The sequence below is a fragment of the Dermochelys coriacea genome, chromosome 11 (genome assembly GCF_009764565.3).
Source record: "Dermochelys coriacea isolate rDerCor1 chromosome 11, rDerCor1.pri.v4, whole genome shotgun sequence".
NCBI classification, from domain to species: domain Eukaryota; kingdom Metazoa; phylum Chordata; order Testudines; family Dermochelyidae; genus Dermochelys; species Dermochelys coriacea.
The window spans coordinates 59,691,866-59,716,652 of NC_050078.2; the positions used below are offsets into that span (position 1 = coordinate 59,691,866).

Genomic DNA, 24,787 nt, shown 5'->3' on the forward strand with positions numbered 1-24,787 from the left:
CCCCAATTCAGTGAATAATATAATCCCATGCCTAACTCTAAGCATTTATTTTATTTGAACTACTCACCTGCTTAAAGTTAGGCATGTGCTTAAGTACTTTACTGATCAGAGATTCTGGGAGCTAAGCCCCATCCCTCTTACCAAGATAGGACACCATGTCTGGGCTGCAGGGATGCACATATCCCTGCTTGCGATCCGCAAATGGGAATTCCTCTCTTGGAGTCAGGCAGCTTAGGTGCCTACACTGTTTCCTGCAGGAATAAGTTAGGTGCCTGTCTCCAGACACACAAAAATGATTAGAGGAGGAGGAAGAGGTGCCCACCTTATTACTTTTAGTCCAGTGGTTACAGCATTTACCAAAGATGTGAGAGACCCAGTTTCAACAACACCCTCTCTGCCAGATGGGGAGAAAGGCATCCAGATGCCTAGAGGGAGGCAGCAATGGGTATCATCCAGGGCAGAAATGTAGGAGCTGAAGGAACTTTTACTGAAAACTTAGGTGCTGAGTGAGTTTAGGGCCTACAGGGTTCAGCGGGAGTTTGTGAATCACAGTGGAGCCAAAACTGGGACTTACGTACCTAAATTCAAGAATTGGGTGCCTAAATCTGGGGTTTAGGCACCTAAGTACCTTTGTGAATCCTACCCTAAATACTTAACAGTTAAAAGCAGTTAATGGGGAGGAGTCAAATTAGTTTTATCATGGAAGCTATTGAGTCACAACAGTGACTCTCTGAAATACAGCTGTGTGTGAAAATACTTAGTAACTGTTCTGTTTCTCAAAACTCCATACTCATAAAGTTGTTTTCCAGCCGTCATAATCATCATGAGAAGACATGCACAGTTAAAACTGTTGTTTATTGCTACAGAGCTACAGAAGGTGAATTTGTCCCATTATATATACATTATATTTTACAGAGATAACATTTGCTGCTAGAAGAAAAAATTATATTATTAGAGCTGATAAAAAAAATGAGAACACATTTCACATAAATGTTTGCAAAAATTTTCCCTTTTATTGTCAACATTTTGAGAAAATTTTTCATTGAAATTTCAAAATTCAGAAAACTTTGATCGGTCCCATAGCTGGTTAAAAAACAAGATGACTCCTTCATAGCATATTTGTACAAAAATCATCCTGTTTTTCCAATCATATCTCAAAATTTTGATGAAAAACTTCATTGAAAAATCAAAAATTTGGAGAAGTTTGACCAGCTCTAATAATAAAATACATATTTGGATTTACAAAATGTGCCCCCACCCCCTTACATAATTGTGTGAATGATCAAAAATGAATGATCAAAAGCAATCAGCTTCCATTGACTTGATGATGTTTGGGAATTTAGCCAAGGGATTGTTTTCCTTGAGAAGCTGCTACCAGAAAATGAAGCAAGTCAGTTGATTTCAAAATTACTCAAACCAAAACTATTCATCTCATGCCATAGATGTGCAAGTCACATTACAGAAAAGATATAGACAGATATTCTACCCCAAAATGTTTAAAGTCTAAGTGATACAAGTAGAACAGGAAACAGGATGACAACATCTGGGAGAAGAGTTATGCTGGCAACGCTGTCACTTCGAAGGCTAACCTTTGCATCTTGATATTACAGTGCAATATCTCCCTTTTCCATTGCCTTAGTTTTATGCCACTGATTAATTTGTGTTCTTTCTTTTTATTTACATGTAAAATAGAGTATAGGATTTTGTGAAAGTTTTGTATAAAACTTGAATTATGAAGCCATTTGAATTAGGGGGTTGTAATAGAAATACTGATAAAAAATGAACTGGAGCGATGTTGATGAACACAACTAACACATCTCTCTTTTCTTATTAAGTACTAAGGTTATTCTTAATGACAAAGTATTAGCAGGACTATTCTGATTAGTATTCTGTGTAGATTGCCATATCTCTGTAGTCAATTAAATCTGATTCTTGCAATTGTTACAGGTGGAGTAGTAGCAACACTTTTATTAAGTTTGCATTATAATTTCGTTTTTCCTAACTTTTGAGAGCTTGACTTTGCAATGTGGTCGCAAAGTGGTTTTAACACAATTGGGTTTTTTGAATGGAAGTTAATACTATTGTCCATTCTTACAATTTTATTGGGATCCTTGCAATATTTGGCATTTTCCTTAAAGTTCCAGCACCTAAACTAGATGAGAAACTCAGTTTTGATCGATTAAAAAAAAATCAACTTTCTATTTCTGATGGTTGCAGAGAAAAGCTTGAAAACGTGACCCAAATGTACCTTAAAGACTCACAAATGAGAAGGCAAATTAAAAAGAAACAAGATTGGCTTAAAAATTATGAGTTTTGGGTTTTTTTTTAATTTTGTGGTTTTGGTGGGCCTTTGGCATTGGCAGTACTGAATACATAGGTCTGAAATGAAGGCAGCATTAAAATATTTTGCTCACTGTGCCTATGCTTCAGACATGAGAGCTGAGTGACACATGATTTCTCGTTTGCAGTTTTCAGACAGCAAATGGGAAATGTCTTTTATTTCTGGCAGTTCGTGGTACAGCAGAGGAAAAGACTTCCAGGGCTGAGATTTTGTAACTGGAAAGAACATTAAACTGATGTGGGTTGCTTTCATTTAAACCTGGGGATAAGGACAAGCTGCTGAAAGCAACTCTTCATTGATTTAAATAACTTTGATTTTTAAAGATATGTTGTTTGTTTCCAGTAAATTCTCTCTTTAGAGGAACTCTTTTTTTAATTAATACATTTCTAAATGGGTCCAAAACCATTCCTACTATATTGAGGTTGCACTTTATGGTTAGAAAAATGGGGGAATCATATTAGAAAAGTACTTTAAACACATATTAAGTTATTAGGTTCCTGGGCTCCTAAGGAACAGCCAAACATGATATGTTAGTTTCCCTTCTTAGAACCTGGACTACCATGCAATTATAACTCTTTTTATTTGAATACTAGATGCACACAGAGATTAGCATTAGCTTGAAGAGTTGACTTCCTTTCCCTATTATTTATTCTTTATCAACAGCCAGAATGATTCAGTAGGAAGCTCTGGTCCTCACACTTCTGTATGTCCTTTAACCTGTGTCCCAAGAAAGTATGCAAAAGGCAGTGACTCAAAATGATCAGAACTTCTGAATAGTCATGAAGCTTTGGACTCTAGAAGTGAAATCCTGCCCACTTGAAGTCAATGGGAGTTTCACCATTGGTTTCAGTGGGGCCAAGATTTCACCCTAGGAGTTAGGTTATTTCCTTTTTTACAAGAGTGGACACAGACACAATAAATTATCCTCATCTGTTTAATGTACAGTGGGCCAAATCCTGCAGTTCTTACTCAGGAGGTATGATTGCAGCATGTGTAGACATGCCTTATTAAGCTTAGATCTAGCTAGAGAAAAGCTATCTCAAGTAACAGTAGCAGTGAAGTCAAGACACCACAGGCTGCAGCTGCTCAAGTATGTATTCATGGTCCTGGACAGGCTGGGGGACTAGAATTTAGCTGGGCCAAAACTAACTTGGGTATGTCTACATGTGCTGCAATCACACCTCCCAACTGCAGTATAGACATTCCCTAAAGTTCATGAGAACTTTGGCTAAATAGAATGAGTAAGATCTCCAGGATTTGGCCCAATATCCATACAGAATATGGCTTTGAACAGAGATGGTTCGTAAACAGCAAAAACATAGCACAGTTTAGGCTTGTGCATACTCAAACTGTAGCCACCTCACAACAAATACGACACTACAAAAATTATTCCTGCCTAGTTCCAGTCCCAGCTGTAATTTTTTCCTCACTGTTCCAAAAGGTTCTGGCTTAAGGACTTGATCCTTCAAGGTGCTGAGCACTCTGGTCCAGAACCATCAAGGCAATTATCACACGCTTAACGTTAAAAACATACTGAAATGCTTTGCTGGATCAGGGTCAAAATGTCCAGCCCTTTGCAGGGCTGATCCTGTAACATTAAGCACTTGATCCAAGACATCTCCACCAAGCAGGGACAAAGTTATTTTGGCCATTGATATCAATGGGGCTGGAATTTCACATTCTATGTCTTCCTCATGAAAAACTATTTTAGGTAACTTCAAAAAAGAAACCCTGCTGACCTCACAAGCCCTGAACTCAAACATATATACTGTGCTCAAATACCCTACTATGGGTAAAAATTAAAAAGATTCAGAATTCTATATGTGAATTAATATTGGCCTTATTACCATGAATACATTTCCCCATGGCTCAGAACTATTTGCCAGTGTATTTAATGGCAGTACCATATGTCTGATGTGATGTGAAAACACATCTCAATAATATCTTAACAAAAATGAGGCATAATTTTAGGTATAATTGATATCCTCAGGATATGTGCTTTTCATGGTGGTAATGTCTGCAGCAGTGATCATTCTAATTATTGTTAAATCCAAACAATAAAGAACTGACAGAGAATATAGCTACCAGTGAAAGTTTAATGAACCAGGTGTTTCTATAAGGAGGTTTTTACAAATAATCTGTCAGATACACAGGTTGGCAGACAAGAAATTGCCCATTTTTAACACAAAACATTATGTTAATTAGAATGATATTTAAGTAGATAAGAGCACAGGCTATCAGAGAGTATTAAAGGTAATAGATACTTCAAATCATTATTAAGAATGGGCCAAATTCTGAGGTCCTTACTCTGTTTTTATTCAGTCCTCCGCGTCAGTGGGAGTTTGCCTGAATAAACACTGAGTAACAAGCGAGTAAGCACCTCAAGATTTGACCCATAATACCTTAGCACTATTCAGAGCTCTTTATATTCAGTGGGTGAAATCCTGAAAACAATGGGATGATGGAAGACAAGTAGTTTGATCTATCAATTTCCTCACCCTGATAACACTCATTTTAAGGTTTAAATAACTATACCGGGACAAATCAGTGGAGAACCAAACCTACAGCACTGTTTGATAGAGATCTGATAGATCCAGGGATTTACAATTTGTGCAGAATACTGTTGAGAGTGGATCTAGTAGGGGGCTTATCAAATCCCTGCCCCTGATGGAAAAGTAACTTGTGATGTATTATTCCAATCGGGGGAAAAAACACATAAACATATCCACTAGTCCAGCTGAAGAGGATAAAAACATGATTTATGATAAATTGGGTATATTTTTCATACCCAAACCATTTGGAAGACTTTTTTTCTTTCAAGATGCAACCACAATGACACATGTGAAGGATTCTTACAATGCATCACCGTCACTGCAAATGAGAGTGGAGAAATATTAAAGAACTAATTAAAAGCATAATCTGCCAAAGTTGATTAGAATGCAAGCTAGGTATAACTGCATGCAAAATCAATTAATGACAGCCAAAGTTACAGCAGTGAGAGAGACAGTCTGAAGTGCTACTATATTTAGATGATAATAAAGGTACAGAAGAGCCAAAAAATCCCGCAGAATGAAGATAAAAGGTTAAAAGCATGTAGGAAAGATGAAGGAGACAACGAGATGAACAACAGGATTTCAATAACACTGAAGACTTCAATGGGACAACTTGCCTGAATAAGGAGAACAAGGCTTGATGCTAGGAAGGATACAGTTCTTTTTAGGTGGTTAGAACCTACTTCCATTGACACAAATGGCAGCTTCCAGGCTGCTTCCCCACTGAGAATCCAAGCTGTTGTCCCCAGTTGGTTTAAACACCAGTGTAGCTCCATGGGGGCAAGCAATGATAAAGTCACTAGTGTAGACTTGGGATAATGTTAACTTTTGGGGGCAGGGAGTTTCTATTTAACATGTGTTTGTACAGTGTCTAACACACTGATTCCTGGCTGCAGCCCTTCAGCATTACCAGCAGCAAATAGTAATATAAAGACCCAGGCTTCTGTTAGGTCTATGCTAGACCAACAATGGGAGAATTGTGAATATCTCAGTGAGGACAAGGCTCCTTTGAATTCAATGGGAGCTGGACTGAGCTTCTATAATGAGATTAGATGAGCAGATATCTAAACTACCCTGCATATGTTTTGAGAGTTTAAATCACAAGCAGTAGACCTAAATGTTTACTTGAATGTCTCTTATCAGAATAAATATCTATCAATGGCCTGTTAATTTCACTTCCTAAACTTTTTATATTATTCCAGTGCTATTGTTGTTTGCACTTACTTGCTGCTACTATCTTGTCCCAGGGCTTGTCACACACTGGCAGCAGCTTCAGATATTCATTTCATAGCACAGTACCCACAGCAAGCTTTGTCGTCACAACTGCTCAGCACTTGGCTAACTGCAATTATTGATTTGATAGATTCCAATCAGGGTTTTGATCTCGGCATAATTCTGAAACAGCACTGCTGAGTGTGACAAATGATATCTTACTAAACCCACACCCTCGGAAATGGCTTATATTAAGCTCTCACACTCTCCTTACAGTGTGTATGATAACCTCCCCTCTGTTTTTTCCACCAAATGCTCCAGATGAAGTGAGCTGTAGCTCATGAAAGCTTATGCTCTAATAAATTTGTTAGTCTCTAAGGTGCCACAAGTACTCCTTTTCTTTCCTCGGAAATTGTCAGCATTGATCTTCCTTGCCCAGAGTGCAGCTTCTATTCCGTTAATCACAACATTTTGATAAGGTGATTGTAGCTAATTGGTGGTATTCTTCGAATAAACCCTAGCATTAAGTTTTACTTGACCTTGAATGACCAACCTAGAATTTGATTTTTATTTTGAATCTAGAGTGTACTCCCTAACAGGGCTAGATAAGAAATCTTAACAGAACTTAAAAATATCTGATTTTGAGCTTCTTTCTTAAGATGCAGCTGATTATTTTACACAGTTTGCTTAAAATTCACAACTAGTTGCCAAGCCCATTTCATTACAATTCAGTATTCTAGGACTGAAAATCTGATAATTCAGACTGTTGCTTGCAGAAACACAAATACACAGCAGCATAGCTGCAGAATGTGTACTTCATGAAGTTTACAAACTGGAGGGTGATATACAAAGTGTACAGCATGCATGCTGTGGCTTTTAATTCTGATAGGCAAGATGAACACAGAGGATTCTTGATTCAGATTCAAGTACAACTGAACCCACAAAGAGTTCTGGAAATGTCACACTTCCCATTTAAAATTTAAACTTCAAGACAGGGTCTTGAGAATACTAATAAAGTCCTCCAGCCTCTCTCTCTGAACTTTGACCCTCATTTCAAGAGCTCCATTAGAAGCAAATTCTTAAAAACAAACAAAAAGAGTAGATGTTGTTTGAGCTGCCAAGTTTAGATCCAGAGCCAAGCTTCCCCAGGCTTCGCCTCTAGAGATTTTTCTGTTTAAAAAAATAAAAGTTTATTTGCACTATTGCATGATAGTGAAAATAAACTGTAGATGGGTGCAGGGGCAGAAGAGGGAAGACCACTTTCCACCAATATTTAGCAACTATACATAGCATTTTACTTGTCCACAACAGATTTTCCTTCTTTTGTTTGAAGATTTTGTTGACACGCAACAGTCAGAAAGAAGGTTCATTATGGCCCCTCCATTCCACATTTTGACAATAAAGAAACTGAAGTGACAATACATTTTTTTAGTCAGTTCAAGTTGGCATATGTGAGTCGCAGTAGTACAGTACAATACGTTACAGGCACAAGTTGGTAACGATCAGCCACTCCCCACTGCCATGCTGTCAGCTGTGTAGCACTACAGCCAACTTGAATATAAACTCAAAATAGATGTTTAAAGAACAACACACCTTAAGGATTAGTGTGGAGACAGGCTAAACTGTGCAGAACATAATATCACGTAAGTGGTAATAAATAGCAGGCCTGTGTAATTTGCTGGTGGATGTTGTCACAGGGAACAACATTTCCTAAATGACTTGAGCAATATTTGTTTACTGGCATGACCAGTAAATGATCCCTAACCTAAAACTATTTGTAAGTTCAATGGTGTCACAATGCATGTTAGTGAGTTTACCATGTTTAATAATAAAATACTTAGTTCTCCTCCCCAGCATGTTACAACATTAAGTGAATCATGTTTTGTCTACTGCAAATCGATAGTAAAATTGATAATTTATTTTATTAGATTGCATGCTAAAGAAGTTCTTTTTGGTTTTTTTTATTTCTAGATTTAATCATTAATGTTGAACTGGACAAGGTTTTTTTTACTACAGTTGGCTGCTTTTCAGAGTGTATTGCTTTATTGTTACCGAGAAGTATCATCTTGAAATCTATGCTGTATTTTTGGTGTTCAGAATAGCTGGTTTTGAGAGAATGGGGTTTCCAAACTTCACTGGGGCCACTGATGGCAATCACGGGCACACAGTTTGCCCCGCTCAAAGAGCACATGAGTACATGAACCACAAAATGTACTACTCCATTATTACACAGGCCCTTGTGAACCACAGAGCCTGATTTATGGACGCCACAAGTGGGCCTGCCATGGAAAAGTTCATGATGCCAGGGTTTTCCTGCAATTCACTCCGACGTGCGCTGTAGCCTGTCTGTGCCTTTCCACTTGCCATGAACTCTTTTCCCTTTGGTATTGTACTGGTTGTTGGCCTTGTCCTGGATGTCCACCATAAGTTCATCATGGAAGCACTTCCTCTTTGAATTGCTCCAGACAGTTCGGAATCCCAGGTTCCTGCTGGTCTGTGTCTGGGCTTGCAGAGGGTGAAGGACCTGAAAGCAGACATCAAATAGTACATTGTTGTCTCAGTACTTTAAAAGTCAGTGCATCCTCAGAGAAAAGTGCCGTGGAATCTGATGATATGATATTTTGCATAATTCAGCTTCATTATATTCTCAGAGGAACACTTCTGTTCCCAGGAGCTCCGTCGACACAGCTGAGTTAAGCAGAGTGAAAAGAGTGCACACACAATCATAGGTGAAATTTACATACCTATATGTTTAAAAATTGTAGACTTTGTAGCCTGAAGGATGCCATGTTTACTACTGAAGGTTTCTCAGTGCTTTCAGACATTCCACATTTTGGAGGACATAAGAATCCTGGAGGTTCCTGAATGACAAAAGGACATGCTATTCGAAGCTCGCTGTAGCAAGCCAGTCACATATGCCACAGAGGTTTCAAGCTATGGTGACTGAGCAACACATCTATGATGCAGTGGGCTGGTATCTACAGAGGAAGTCCCAGAAAATATGCCAGGAAGACTCCACAGGTGGCAGATTTCGGCCAATGCTGGTCAGCTCCTCCTTACCATACCAGGAGTGTGGCATATCATGCTGAGTTCTCTGTTGCTGCCTCATGGAGCCAAAGTCCTCACAGCCTGGTCAAGGGTCTGAAACTACCTAGAGCTGAGACCAGGAGACAAGGATTTCCCACTTCCTATCTTCCAGAAAATTCTCCTGCCTTACACAGCTTCCTCCAGGACCTGCCCTTGCCCTTGTGTCTGCTCCTGATCCATCAGCTAACTTTCTCCCTCAGTGGCTTCATGCATCCCTGTTGGGGGATTCTTCCAGTCCACAACTTCCTGCTACATGCTGCTTTCTTCTCCTCCTGTGTCCCCTCTCCTCTCAGTCCCTAGACCCTGGCCTTCCTGATTCCTCACAGTGTCCCCCATGCAGTACCCCTCCACCCTCAGCTACTCATTCCCCCAAAACCTACATGGCCCAAATGCTCCTCTACCTCTACATAGTCATGTCTCTGCGTAAGCATGTTATGGCCATTGTTCACACGTACAGCTTCTGTACGTGTGGTGTGTTAGGGGGATAATTTCATAGGATGTGAGCCCCCAAACATGTTGGTCTGCAAGGGGTGCTCCGCTGTAATTGATCCTGATTCCACCATCTATCACTCAAATCACATAATTCTTCTTTAAATTTACCTCTCTCGGTTCTTTACTCTCCAAACACATCGTACTGAATCTAAAGTGACAGGATGAGCCAGACAATGTAATTCTGATGCCTAAGCAGCCTTCTACTGTTCGTGCTGTGGGGTTCATACTTACTAATATACTAGGTATATACACAGCTGTACATCACATACTGCGCTACACTTTACCATGATGACCACAACTTCTTTCACTTTGCCATGCCTGCCACTCATTAGACACCATCTCTGTGGGCAGCAGCAGCCTACATATCCTTGCACTTGTCTGTTGGCAGTGGCACATAGGATGCTTGCTGGATTTGTATAAACTTTTCTCTCCAGCACTGCTTGCCCTAAGTTTTACTTGATCCTCTATTTGCATGTTGTGCTATTAAGGGCAAAATCAGACCCTTAAGTACAATTATCCTCAAAAAATGGCATTCGTGTATTCCTCTCCAGGAGGAAGAGGTGGAGGTTTAAAACCATTTATTTAAACCAATGCAAATGTGGGTGTAGGTAAGGCTTAACTCCGGCATCACTCCCTTACTAGTTGCTGTGAGGATGGGTCTGATGAGATCCACAATCCATCCCCTGGCTGTGCCACAGACTTCCCATGCGACCTGGAGCAAGTTGCTAATACAGTATAGTAATGTTTCTCTACCTCATAAGGGTGTTGTGAGAATAAATGTATGTATATTTCTGAGGCGCTCAGCTACTATAGTGTAGGGGACCATGGGTATCCCTAAATAGATACAAACAAAATGAAGTTTTGTTCAGTACCTAGCAGGACTGGGCCCTGACTAATCTGAACCACATCACTTCCTTATTTTCTGTAATAGTCATTTATTGACCAAACTTTAGTTTAGCAGCATCTCTTTTGTCCTTGCTTTTGGTCCTTTTCTGTTTTTTCTAGTTATTTGTATTATCTAATCTTTGCCATTTCTTTACTCCTTGCCCATCTTGTAATGACAATGAAACGCTGGTCATTGTATCCACTGTTTACCGCTTGATAACAGCTTTTTCTGCCTGTCAACCAACCTCTTTTCAAGCCCTCTATCAAAAGCATAACCATCCACTATATCCAACAGCATAACCTCAGCTGCCAGATTCCAGGACCCAGATTCCTAGCAAATGTGTCACCTCTGTCTTGAAATATTTATATTGCTTTTCAGATAAGTTTCATGTTAATTTCTAGATTTTTCAAAGCAAACTCCAAAACCATGCATAGCTTTGCTATTCTCATTTGCTCCTCATATTTATTGGCCAGGATTATTTTACACTCATGATCTTTTCCCTGTAAAGAAGATCAGGTTAGAGTCTGGATGCGAACATAGCTCTCGAGTGCAGTCCCTGATTCAGACGTCCCCTGCTGCATACGTTTAACTCTTACTAAAGTTAATGAAAGTTAAACTCACATATGCACAAACTCAAGATGAAAATAGACACTCAGTGATCAGAATCAATATTCAGGGAGACTGGATGGCTCAGGTGATTAGTATTGATATGGTGTCTTCCTTCAAGATCCCTAGTTTGACTCCATTGCAGTTCACTGTAAACTAAATTGCCATCTCTCACCTGATTGCCAGCCAATGTAAACACAGAAACCACTTTTGTAAATGCCAGCTTTGTAGCAGTTTCAGAAAAAATGACATGGGAAAGACTGAAAGCACCACTTTGTTGCTAAAGCATTCCTCCCAGAACAGGTATAAGGCACATGGACAAAACAGTGTGTGGAAGTATTTTTGCTTCCTTTCTGGTATCTGCTCAATGGATACATAAGGAACTTTTTATATAGTTTCCATAAGAGATCAGCCCAAACCACAAAGTTTGGATCTAAATCTGTATTTGAACTTCCATTGGAAGATGGACTGAAACCAAAAAATCAGATCAAGGGAGCTATTTGGGCACCAACACTAAATTCACTTTAGAGGGGAAAGAAGAACAAGACTTGAAAAAAATACCCAAGAATGTAGTGATGAATAAATTAGAGATTTTAACAGAGGTGCAGAAAACTCTCATAACCAACCCTGAAACTCAGGTCAGGTTCACTCAAAAGCTTGCAAATAGCAAAGCCTCCCTGGGTTGTGGGATAATGTTGGTCAGAAATAGTTTTGGTGAGTGGCATAGTTTAAAGGTGAAATGATTTAAAAGCCAGAAGTTTTGGATGAATTTGTTCAGATCTTCATTTGACCACAACACTCAGAGTAAGATGCAAGAGGTGCACAAATCCAAGCAAAACAAAATGGGGGAGAAGTGCATGCAAGTCCCTCTGTGGCCAAACAACTGAGTCTCACAGAGCCTTACTTACTAACACCAGAAAAGAGTGGTTTATTATGAAGATGGAGGTTCTGTTGTGGTTATTGCCCCAATCTTGTACCACAAAAGTCATTAACGGGTGAGCCCCCCTTAGAGCATGGAAATGTACCTTCGCAGTGATCAGATGTGTTTTGCCTGTGGTGCAGAAAAGGAAAAATGCTTCTGAGGTGCTGGGGAAAGCTTGCCTGCAAGTAGTGGCTAAGTAGATTGGTGTCCCTATGTAGTGTCTAGTCCAAATTGTAGATAAGAACCTACTACTGCAACCAGCTAATGGAAATACTCCTTCAGCCTCACATCATAGAGCTCTGCTCTTTTGGGGCTAAAGCTCACAGATTAAATCCTGCCAATGAAGGATGGTGGAGGTTTTATCTCCATTTTGGAAGAATAGCTTTAAATTACCGTAGCACCAGTTGCCTGGGACTGCCAGACACAATCATAATCTCACCCACTCCCAGACCTGTTTTTGGCCAGGTAGCATTGCTGGCAGTGTTAACACTTCCCACACCTTCTTTCTAAAAGAGTGCAAGCAGCTGGCTTTTGGCTGCTCCCTACCCAAGTGACACTCCCTGTATCCTTTCTATCCTCACTTTGTATAGCTGTGCAAGAGCTGGAGAATATGGTCCTGAATGATCTTTTATCTGTATGGAACATTTTACAGACCATTACATTTGCATTTTCCTGCACTTCTAGCTACTAATGGATTCAGAAGCTGTCTCTCAAAAGACACAACACAGAAGAGGCAGCCCAGAGGGAAGTACTTTTCCTGCTTTACCTGGGCTTCCTATGTGCTCCATTATAGCTCAGAATCCACACGACTTGAGGGATATATTGGTACCTTAAGTAGACAGACTCTAAAGCAACTGTAGTTCTCCATTATTGTAATATCTGAGCATCTCACAATATGTATAACACCCTGTGAGGTAAGGCAATGCTATTATCCCCATTTTACAGAAGGGCACCAAGGCACACAGAGACTAACTTGTCCGAAGTCACTCAGGAAGTCTGCAGTGAAGCAAGGACTTAATGCAGGCCTCTAGAGTCCTAGGCTAGTACCCTAACCACTGGACTATCTTTTCCACTCTTTTCCTAATTCTATCTTTCAACAGAGAGTTTGTAAGTATTGCTGCTTATCACATAGCTTTATAAATGACAGATTTCTGTGGAGGAAACAGAACTATCCCTACATGGGTCTGCATAAAGTTTATACTTCCACACAAGTACAGAAGATGAGAACTGGACCCAAAGTAACTATCTTCCTTTTACGGAAGTCTCTATATGCAGCCTGGGCAAAGAACCAGTCAATATTGATTTCTAAATTTGCTACAAATAAAAAGGTTAATAGGGTGCTTCTAAAAAACACAAGAGACTGTCAACAAATTTGTGTAGTCTGTGATACATAGTTTAGTGATGAGTCCCTAGATGTTGGTAATTTTTTAAAAAATAAAAGTAAAAACCAAAGATCTCAATTGGCAGATATTTGGACCAGTCCTTGAATGAATGGTTCCTGGTTTCCCGAAGAATGGTTTGAAACAGCCATTGCTGGTGCTCCATACAGAATATTTATTGTTCTTTCTATTTTCCTATTCTGCCAGTTGCTGTACATGGCAATTTTTTCACATCAACTTTTAAGTACACCTACAGGCTTCCCAAAGCATCCGTTCCATTTGTACCTTTTCAACTCTTCAGAGTCTTTAATGTTGGTATCAGTTGTATTTAATAACTAAACAGATCACCATTAAAACTGTCCAAAGACTCCAGTCCTCACCAAGACCAACAGATGAAAATAAAATGTGTAGTATCTAGACTAAACAGTTCTGAGCTATAAAAAGCCATAAAAAGTTAGCAAAATTTTCCAGAAGTGCAAAACCTCATTCTTTGAGCTCTCAAATTGCCAAAGAAGGCGTAAAACTTTTTTTCTTGGAAGTGCATCAAAAGTGGCCAAATGGATTTGTCTGTAACTTTCAGCAAAAAATGACTGTACAATTAAAATTATGCATAAAAAATCTTCAAATATCTTTTTCTGTTAGAAAGTTGGAGGAAAATCTAAATAGAGGTTTAGAATTAAGTCCCAGCTCAGCCTTTATTTCACTCCTGCATGACTACGACAAACCTAAAACAGGACTGACTATATTTTTATTTTTAAATTGCACTTCATATGTGATCCTTTAAATTAATGGGAAAAAGAGTGACCTTTGGCTGAACGGATAGTTTATGCATGAACTAAACAGCAGGTTCCCGTTTCACTTTCCCACATCTCTTTCTCTTCACTCTCCCACATCCAAATATAATTTGTAAAGCCTTTGGAGCCTTTCATCTCACATATTACTCAGTGGGTCCCACAAAGCCAGTACCAAACTCAAGATTTACATGTATTCTCCTCTGCCAGCAGGTGAGCATAATCCTTGTTTTATAAGCATAATGAACTATTCTTTTGTATTTCAAATTATTTCCAGAATTCCCAGACAAAAATCGCCATAAAGGTATAGTTCAGGATGTAAATAATGTCAGTTAAACTAAAACAGCATTAGTAGAACACTAATGAAAGAAACCAATGTGAATGAAGATCAGAAAATTCATAGTTAAGGTTCTAAAAGCAAAGTAATTCTAACCCATTATCTGTGCCCATCATGCAACATAAAATAACCAAATACCTAATTTCATGCCATAATTTTTCAAATATGTGGACTCTTCCAATCAGTAGATATTGTACAAGGCAGATGAGACTGATTAGGAGTTTTGATTCATTGTGGAATAGACACTATGATAGGTACTATACACCAAACTGTTTATGAAGGTGTGGGAAGTTTTCTGGCTCTGAGTGGGTAAATCAAGTGTTGGTTAACTTATATCTATAACATTCTGATGTTTTAATTTAATAGATATTTACTCATTACATCTTTAACCCTGTCTTTACAAAAATTTGGACTAAGAATTCCTGACTCAATTTTTTAGAAAGTATTTTAAAATATTTATCCCTGGAAAACTTGCTGTAAATGTTTGCATTTCTTTCTGAGAGTTTGCCAAGAATATTCGCAAGAAGATTCATGTAGTAACTGTGACTTGTGTAATTTATCCCATTTTGCTCATTGCAACACTCTTGAATAGGCCAGAGTATTTTTCAATCTTTATTCCATATTTTGAAATTATTATTTTTAAGTGTCCATGATGTAAACTGAATCAAATAATGATAGGCCAAATAATTTTTTCCTGTGATTTGAAGGAGAAATACTAATATAAAAAATACTAATAGAAGAAAATGATGTATATGCTTAAGAGGGAGGAGAAGGGTTGCAACTGGTAGCAACTAGAGCTGGTTGAAAAGTGGTAAATGTGTTTGGGGAAATATTTTTTAATTTTTATTTGTTCAAAAATGTTCACAATATTTTTAAAATGTTCTGATTTTTTCCCCATGAAAACCTGGTGGGTTTTTTTTTCATTTGTTGAAACCCAAAATGAAAATGTTTCAGTTTCCCGAATTGGCTTTCCCCTTGCCTCTCCCTTCCTTTTCCCCTTCATCCCTTTACTGCAAAATGGTGCGGGCAGAACACAAAACGAAACTCTGAAAACATTTTGGTTTTCATTTGTTGTCAAAAAATCAGGAGATTTATTTTTTAAAATGATTTTTTTTTCACAAAATATTTGTTTTAGAAAAAATAATTATTCTTCATCAGAAAAACATTTTAAAAATTGTTGATTACCTTTAGTAGCAGCTCAAAAGGGACACAGGTTCTGGCGTGGACCCTGAGGAGAACAACAGATACAACATGATCTCAGTGGAACATTTGCCCATCTGTGCACAGTGCTGAAACTCCATATTCCTAGGCAGTTCAGATCATAACATCCTCATTCATCCTGAGCTATAGTGTCTGAGATGCTGTAGCTCCTCTGCACATCCTACCTACCTATCTGGGAGCAGAATCCATGGATGCTGGCAGACGTGTCTATCTGTCTGTTTGTACAGCCCTTACGGGATGGGACCCAAAACTACTGGTGCTCGTAGGCACTGCTGCAATGCAAATGTATGAAAATAAGTAACAACAAACTAAGTAAGGAGACTATTTGGCTTGGAGGGAAACTACTACGCATGTAGAATTCCCAGACTCACTTCACCTATTTACTGTGCTTTTCTGCCCCCTGCGCCATGCAATGGAAGGGTTTCATTTGGTCTAATATGTCTCAAAACAAAATGTTTTTGGCAATTAAGTAGCTACATCACACTTGAGACATGAAAACAGTTTTTTGCAGTTCATAGTATAAAAAAGAGCCTTAACCTTAAAGAACTTTGGGCCACATTGTGACACCGTTATTCACTATAAGTATAGTACTTTATTCTTCAGGGGGATTCACTAAAAAAATTGAGAGTAAGGCACTCTTCAACCTCAAAATACCACAATCTAGCCAAGGGGTGGGCAAACTTTTTGGCCTGAGGGCCACATTGGGGAATAGAAATTGTATGGCGGGCCATGAATGCTCACAAATGGGGTGGGATGCAGGAGGGGGTGAGGGCTCTAGTTGGGGGTGTGGACTCTGGGGTGGGAATGGGGATGAGAGGTTTGGGGTGCAGGAGAGTGCTCTGTGCTGTGATCGAGGGGTTTAGAGAGGGGGGAGGGGATTAGGGGTGGGACAGGGGGTTGGGGCATGGGGAGAGGTTCAGGGGTGCAGGGTCTGAGCAGCACTTACCTCAAGTGGCTGCCAGAAGCAGTGGCACGTCCCTTCTCCAGCTCCTACGCATGGAGCGGCCCCTGACCCTTGTAGTGGGGCCACACTGCAGCTTCTGGGAGCTGCATGGTCTGGCCCCCGACCTGGTGCCCCAGCTGGAGCGCCAGAGCCAGGCTGTGCTGCGTGGTGCAGCCCCCAACCTGGCATCCCAGCTGGAGTGCAGGTGGGGCCCCTGCCCGGTGCCCCAGCAGGAGCTTGCAGGCCGCCTTAAAACAGCTCTGGCCTGTGGGCCGTAGTTTGCCGAACCCTGATCTAGCCCTTTATGATTAGGGTTACAGTGTTATCCTTACCCTTTCAGGAATTTGTGTGTCCATGGTTACAAGGGCATACATAAATCATGAAAATACTGGAAAATTAAGCAATCTAGCCACCTGGGCTTGTTTCATATCCAAAATAATCATTATTTCCCCCATGATGCATCCGATGAAGTGAGCTGTAGCTCACGAAAGCTTATGCTCAAATAAATTTGTTAGTCGCTAAGGTGCCACAAGTCCTCCTTTTCTTTTTGCGAATACAGACTAACACGGCTGCTCCTCTGAAACCCATGATTAAGGCAACTCACAAAATCATGGCCTGTGCTAGGCTAATACAAGCGTGCTGAACCAGGAGTTGCCATATGGGAGCCATCCCTGGCAAACCTAACTTGTTTCCCTATTATTTCTAAATGTCTTTAATTTACGAGGGGCCTTGGGAAAGATCCTCATTCCCTGTTGCGAACTGAAATGGCTGTCACTGGTCTGATCCTTGGCGCAATTAGCAGGCTTAACTACTGACCTCCTGCCCTCTCTTGCTTCCCTTTAGCCACCCAGGCAGCTCTCCCACAGCCGCCCAGCCAAAAAATCCCCAGAGCTTAAAAATCATGGACAGTTTAAAGTCAGCTGGGAGGCAGGCCTGGGGCCCCGAGCCAGCCTCCCCCCGAAGCAGGCGTAGGTGGCCAAGGGAAGGTGCAGCAGAGAAGAGACTGTGGCTGGGTCCTGCTCCTGGGAGGCTTCCTTTGTCCGCCTCTCCAAATCCGCAAAAAGAAAAGGAGGACTTGGGGCACCTTAGAGACTAACACATTTATTGGAGCATAAGCTTTCGTGAGCTACAGCTCACTGCATCGGGCATTTTTTCCACCAAATGCATCCGATGAAGTGAGCTGTAGCTCACGAAAGCTTATGCTCCAATAAATGTGTTAGTCTCTAAGGTGCCCCAAGTCCTCCTTTTCTTTTTGCGGATTTGGAGAGGCTTTGTCTTGTACCCAACTATTAATCCCACCCGCATTTTTCACATTGGCTCTCGGGTGCCCCGGCTCAGCTCCCACCTCGGCCAGCCCCGCGCCAGGGAGCGTCACCAGCCCGCCTGCGGGGAAGGCACCCCCGGCCCCCGCCGTGGGCGCGGGAAGCAGGGGGCAGCAGCGGGCCGGCGGGGAGGGGTTTGCCGCCGCCGCCGGGAGGGAGGAGGGGAAGAGCGCGCGCGGCGGGAGCGGGAATCCAGGCGGGGGCTGGGCCAGGCGCGGATGAGCCGCTGGTGGGGGGAGAGCGGAGCCGGGCACCAGCGGGAAGCCGCCTTGCGCTGCCCGGGCCCCGCGGGGAGCAGACCGTTGGCTGAGCGGTAAGGGACCCGGCGGGGCGCCGCCGCCCCCCTCTCCCCGCGCTCTGCCGCGCCTAGCAGCGCGGGGTGGGGGCGCCTCTGTTGGGGGCTGGGGGCTTTCGGGGCATGGCGTGTGCCATTTGCAGGCTGCCGGGGGGGAGGGGGTGATGGACTTGCCCTCTTGCAGTCCCTGGAGTTTCCTGCGGGAGGATCGGTCTGGGTTCAAAGCGGACAACCCCCCGCGTTGTCCTAATGCCACGAGCCGAGTTGCAGCTTCTTTCACCCCTTTCGAGAGGTGCCTCTGATAGCCGCCAGGTGGGCAACATCGACAGCGGTGGGGCCCGATCTGATCCTCCTGGCCCGCCCCGAGCTGCCCCCCGCGGGCGCCCCAGGAAGGCAGGATCGGGCCCCTCCTGCTGGCGAGGCAGCCGCGGCTGAGCCCGTGGTGCCGGCGGGGCCCGATATTCCCCCGCCAAACCCAGCGTTCGCCTGCTCCGGAGCTCTGCAAACACGAGCAGGGGGGATGCGTTTGTCACAGCCCGCGTCGCTCACTCCCCCTGCCTGCACCCCCAGTGGCTAGAGCCCTGAAGTTGCATGGCCCTGTACAGCTCTGTCCAGGAACAGCCCTGGTCACAAAGCAGCAGCAGCCGCAGACCAAAAAAAAAAAAAAATTACAAAGCCAGATCATTTCCAGCCTGCAACTGTGTGTCCACATCTACCAGGGCAGCAAAATATGCTGAGCGAGCCCTAAATTTTTCATGAAATGTTGCATTACAGTGTGGGTGAGCTGTGAAAGATTACACTGTGATTACCAGGCAGGGGTGAGCGCTAATGTTCTGGAGTTGCTGTTTCCACACAAATTCGGGGATTTGAGGAATGATTTCACCTCTACCGAGAACGAAGCAACGAGGTGGTTTACATTCAGTGTCTTTCTTCTAGTGTATGAAAAATTGAAATAATTGGGTTTATTTTGAGATCCTCTGATATACAATTACAGCTGGCAATAGTCTTTTATTCTTTATCATACTTCCTTTGTGGAGGAGCTGCACATTAACAGTGAAAGACTGTTTTTCTTCCTTCCCCCCACCCCTGAGCTGTTGATTGCTTGTGCTACTGGATTTCTTTTCTTTTTGTGGTCTGAGATCTCACAGAAAACACAGCACCCTCATTTCAGGTCACACTTCCCTAGGTTTGTTTGGGTGATAAATGTTTTGATCTTGAAAATGTGTAGAAGTGTTATTCAACTTCAAAAAACCTAACAATCTTTCTTGGGAAGTTCTTCCCCCAAATTACCAGTTATGTTATAAAGTGCTATTCTCCTTTTTTGTGACGGGCTCTTATCTCAGAATAATTGAAGCATCCATGAAATATTCAGCAAAGGTGGTTATCAAGGGAAGGCAACCCAGAGTGATCACGAGGGCTCCTAAACAAAAAATAGACAAGAACGCACCATATCAAATATCAATCTTATCAGATTAAAGTGTGCACCAGGCATGGAACATAAACACATGGAATGGTAGTTAATACCCCTAACAAAGGTCTCACTTTTGCAGTGAGCTCTGTGTGGGCAGATATCTGTGCCTATGCCCCTCTGACTTCTCAGGTGAGTTGTCTGATTAAAGGGAATGTGGGACTAGTCACATTAACAGGGACAACAATCATTCATGTGTGAAGGATTTTTACAATACCTGGAAAAGGCTGCATCCTGTAAGGTGCTCAGTGCTTCCTGGCGTATTGTAGGATCAAGTCCCTGAGAAATGCCAGTATCTGTTTTAATAAGAGACCCAGAGATACTAATCAGAATGAGGGCCCTATTGTGCTAAACACTGTACAAATATGTATGGAGACATGGTCTCTGCCCTGAGGAGTTTACTCTCTAAGAGGTCAAGTGACAATGGCATGTAGCTGAGCTGCGACTGCTAGCAACAAATATCTCCAACAACCAGTAATGGGACACTAAATGGGGAAGACTCTGCGTTACTACAGGAAATTCTTTCCCAGGTGTCCGGCTGATGGGTCTTGCCCACATGTTCGGGGTTTAACTGGTTGCCATGTTCGGGGGTCAGGAGGGAGTTTTCCCCCAGGTCAGATTGCCAGGGACCCTGGGGTTTTTCACTTTCCTCTGCAGAATGGGATATGGGTCACTTGCAGGTTCAAACTAGTGTAAGTGGTGGATTCTCTGTAACTTGAAGTCTTTAAATCATAATTTGAGGACTTCAGTAACTCAGCCAGAGGTTACGGATCAATTATAGTAGTGGGTGGGTGAGGTTCTGTGGCCTGCAGTGTGCAGGAGATCAAACTAGATGGTCATGATGGTCCCATCTGTCCTTAAGGTCTATGAGACATATAAAGGGTGAGGGAAAGGATTACAATTCACAGTCTATTATGGTTAATCTTATTTGTGGGGGCAGGTCTTGAGTCCTTATCCCTCTGAAATGCCCTCTGAAATCCATGGGGCCCTTAAAAGAAGCACATGCCTAAGGGTTATTGTTTTACTCAATGAGCCGAGAGATGACCCCAACCAAACTGCCACATATTCAAACACTGAATTTTGAGAGAAGTTTCAGTCTGGATCCAAACTTCTTACCTGGTCCCTATCTCTAAAAGGGGTTGAAGCAAAATACTAGATCCAAACACTCACTCTGAACTTTAGGAAACATCACATCCAGAACTGGTATTTGTGGTTTGAGCCTGTCTTTAAAAGAAAGTACAACAAGATTCCTTGTGGCAGGAAATGTGTGTTACACTGTTTCAACAAGTTCTTTTCTTTTCAGTGCTGGAAATACAAAGGCCAGTTAATTTATGTCCCTGTTTTGTATTAATTTGCAAGATTATGTTTTGTTCAGGTTTATACACATTCATTGCCACTGTTTTTATTCTGGGGACTGACTGTCTCTCACTATTTAGTTGTACAGTTCCTAACACAAAGGGATCCTGATCTTGGTTGTGGCCTCTCAGGTACTACTGTAATACAAAATACATACATTAATAATATGCATGCAGAATTTAAAAATAGTCAACATCTTTTGCAGAACAACCCAGCCTAATCCCCTAAATAATCATGTGTTATCTGGGACAGAGGCATCAAACTCATTTGGAGGAAAGGGCTGAATTCCACTTCTAGTTATGGCCTGATGGCCAGAGGATAAATTTAGGACCCTGTATAACCCTCTCCATCCAGAGCAGAATGCCCACTGTCAATGGGAGGTTTGTACAAAGATGAAGGAAAAAATCTGGCCTTTATGTAGTAACACATGGTTACTATTATTTATTAAGGGCTTTGTCAGTATCAGTGGGAAAATATGCTCCCTCCCTTTGAGCCATGGGTATTTCTTCCCTTTGATTTTCTTCCTTCCCCATCCTGTTTTCTCTGAATCTCTTATTTGTCCTTGTGTCTCTCTGTTCTTCCTTCTGCATTTCCTTCCCTGCACAGAAATTCTCAGTTAGCACCCACCTGGGCTTCCATGTGCAGCTTCCCATTCCATCAGCTAAAATGATCAGATGTCCAGTAGTTAATGTTGACATTAAAATGTGATCATTTTAGGTAACACTTAAATGACATTAAAAGGGGACAGAGGAGTTTATACCTTTCTGAGACATTGTTTGGGGCTGGCTACAGTTTCAGAGGACAACACGGCATTGGTTTATCTTTATTTTGCATTTGGAAGCTTTTCTTCACAGCCATGAAGTCTAGAAACTCACTTTTTTAAATGAAAGTTGAGATTCTGCACAATTTGAATATGTCAGATGGGACACAAGGAGGCCAGACCTAGCACACAGACCAGATGTTTGGCTTTGCTGGTAAAGGACTTCCATCTCTAGTTCATGTTTGAAAGCAACATTTTGTAGCATTTTTCTGTCAAAGAATTTGGCCCTGATATATATCTTGTGTAATACTCTAAGAGCCAGAGCCTTGACTGGAATGAAATGACATAGCAGTCAATGGAGCTGTGTTGATTTGTGCTGGCTGAGGATCTGGCCTCTTGATTATAAACCAAAACCTCCAGTAGGACTTTTGGGAGCACAAGGAATGCAGGATCTAGTATGCTCTAGAAGCAATAGAGTATATATTGATGTTTTTGGACTGTTTTGGTTACCAGCAAGTGAGAGAAACAGAGGGGTGAGGAGGGCAAGTCAGACAGCAGTAACTTTACTTTGAGAAGTTTCAGAGTAGCAGCCGTGTTAGTCTGTATTCGCAAAAAGAAAAGGAGTACTTGTGGCACCTTAGAGACTAACAAATTTATTTGAGCATAAGCTTTCGTGAGCTACAGCTCACTTCATCGGATGCATTTGGTGGAAAATGCACCAAATGCATCCGATGAAGTGAGCTGTAGCTCACAAAAGCTTATGCTCAAATAAATTTGTTAGTCTCTAAGGTGCCACAAGTATGCACCAAATGCATCTGATGAAGTGAGTTGTAGCTCACGAAAGCTTATGCTCAAATAAATTTGTTAGTCTCTAAGGTGCCACAAGTACTCCTTTTCTTTTTACTTTGAGAAGGAAAGTGCAGTGATTCCCAGTAATTCCTAGTTATGGATTAGGATACATCTGTTAGTGCTTAAGAGTCTGCACTGGCTTTTTTTTCTGGAAGTTCTGCAACACAAAGCTTGTTCAGAACCTCTGATGAACTATTCTGTACAACTCCCAGTTTATTTTGTAGTCTGAGAACCAAAAGTATCATTGGGAAAATAAATTAAAAAAAAATAAGACATTTTCCTGTTTATCAACAGAAAAAATCAGCTGGCATAAATTGGCCCTTTTTGAGAGAGAATTTGAAAACAGAGAGTTTAAGATTTGTTGAGGATCACATGCTGATTATTCAATATGAAATTTAACTTTCTGATGAAGGAGACACCTTATGTTATTTGGATGAAGGCAATTGCACAGAATTACTAAAGTGATTACTAGGCACCAGTCACAATGTTTAAGTTACCATTCATATGTAACTGTGCTTTTCTTGGGTTTGAACTGGAAAAAATCCTCTATTGATTTTTTTCTTAGATAAGGCAAATAGTGCTGCAGTCCCTAATTAGCGTTTTGGAATAAAATCAAGACTCTCATCATTTGTTTTAATCTCTTCTGTAGAAGAACAACAATAATAGAAAATGTCAATCAATCCTTTTTCAAGTACAAAAAGACTAATCTAAAAATACATAGTCTGCATGCAAGGAGCTGGGTTGTGGCATAATGTTGACAATGCCTATTCTTTTACAAGTCTTCTCTTAAATAAAGCCAAAGATTTTCTTCAAAATTTATGATTTACAAATGTATGTAGAATATTGTAGACTCCATGTCCCCTTATTCTCTTATGACAGCTTCATGAAATAGTTCTTTTTAGTCTAGTGTTGTATGGTCACTGATTTTCAAGGCGTCATTCAAGGAATGAGAATTGATTGGTCTTTTTGGTAAACCTTCCAGTACTCTTTCTATCTGATTTCTGACTGAAAAAAAGGCCTATGTCTGCATACTGTATCCAGTGTTTAAATTACTGATGATTCTCATCTTTCAAGTATTGAAAGGGTAAAAGTTCAAATGATAAAGCTGCTCTATGTGCTCTGAAATGCCATCTCTCTGCAGTGGAACGGAAAGGGCTGGATTCTCAGCCAGTGTAAACTAGCATAGCTTCATTGAAGTCAGTTAACACTGGCTGAAGATCTGGCTCTAAGAAAGCTTTTTACATTTGGGTTAGACATGATGTTACTGGCATATTGCAGGATAAGGCTCAGAGAAAATGGCTGGTGAATCTCACTATTCTAGAACATGTGGAACAGGATCAGACAATATTATCTGTTTTAGCATATACTCAGCTCACTCACCAATGGGTTACACTGAACTGAGGCAAGCTTCCTTAGTATGCTGAATTGTGGTGATCCATGCCCACAGAAGCCACCTGTTCAGCCTTTTAAAGATGAGACTTGTCTTGCTCACAATCCTGTGCAGTGACTGGAATGCGGTCATATTGGTCTCAGAATGCTTCTTTTCAAGTCAGCTTTTGAAGAGATTTTAGTTTTAATTGCATGGTAATACTTGTATTGCACCTTTTGTCCAAGGGCCTTGAAGCATTTTACAAACACTGAGACTCATCTCACCCCAAGACAGAGTTTTATATATGGATAAACTGATGAGCAAAGAAGTTAAGTGATGTACAAATGTCACAGAGCAAGTTACTATTTATCAAGAACCCAGAGAATGAATCAAGGTGTCCTGATTCAGTCCCGTGGTCTAGCCAGTATAAAATATTCCCACCACAGTTGCTGCTGAAAACATCAGGATGTACACTTAAGATGATTAAATATAGGTTTATACCTTATGGTAGCTTAACTCAGTGTATGTGTGTGTGTATTTGTGCGCCCATGCATGCACACACCTTGGTCAAATTTACTAAGAATTCAATGAAACCTGAA

General features: G+C 41.2%; 1 protein-coding gene and 1 long non-coding RNA gene across 5 annotated transcripts in view; one reads left to right on the plus strand and one right to left on the minus strand.

Moving 5' to 3' along the window:
• Positions 1-959: 959 nt before the first annotated feature.
• Positions 960-16,297, minus strand: LOC122458172. The gene is made up of 3 exons (XR_006278074.1): positions 15,995-16,297; positions 15,791-15,833; positions 960-8,629 (listed from the first exon to the last, which is right to left on the minus strand). It is a non-coding gene; the product is annotated as an uncharacterized LOC122458172 (long non-coding RNA).
• Positions 16,298-18,248: 1,951 nt separating this feature from the next.
• Positions 18,249-24,787, plus strand: part of SPATS2L (spermatogenesis associated serine rich 2 like) — a 136,874-nt gene continuing 130,335 nt past the window's right edge. For 2 of the 4 annotated variants that reach the window (XM_038421036.2, XM_038421040.2), the window contains exon 1: positions 18,277-18,404. Coding sequence is in view for 1 of the 4 variants with exons in the window: in XM_043505548.1 (XP_043361483.1) it covers positions 18,310-18,404 (95 nt within the window). In the remaining 3 variants the exon portion in view is untranslated. Of the gene's footprint in view, positions 18,405-24,787 lie in introns of all 4 variants that reach the window. The other 2 variants (XM_043505548.1, XM_043505549.1) reach the window with 2 other exon arrangements.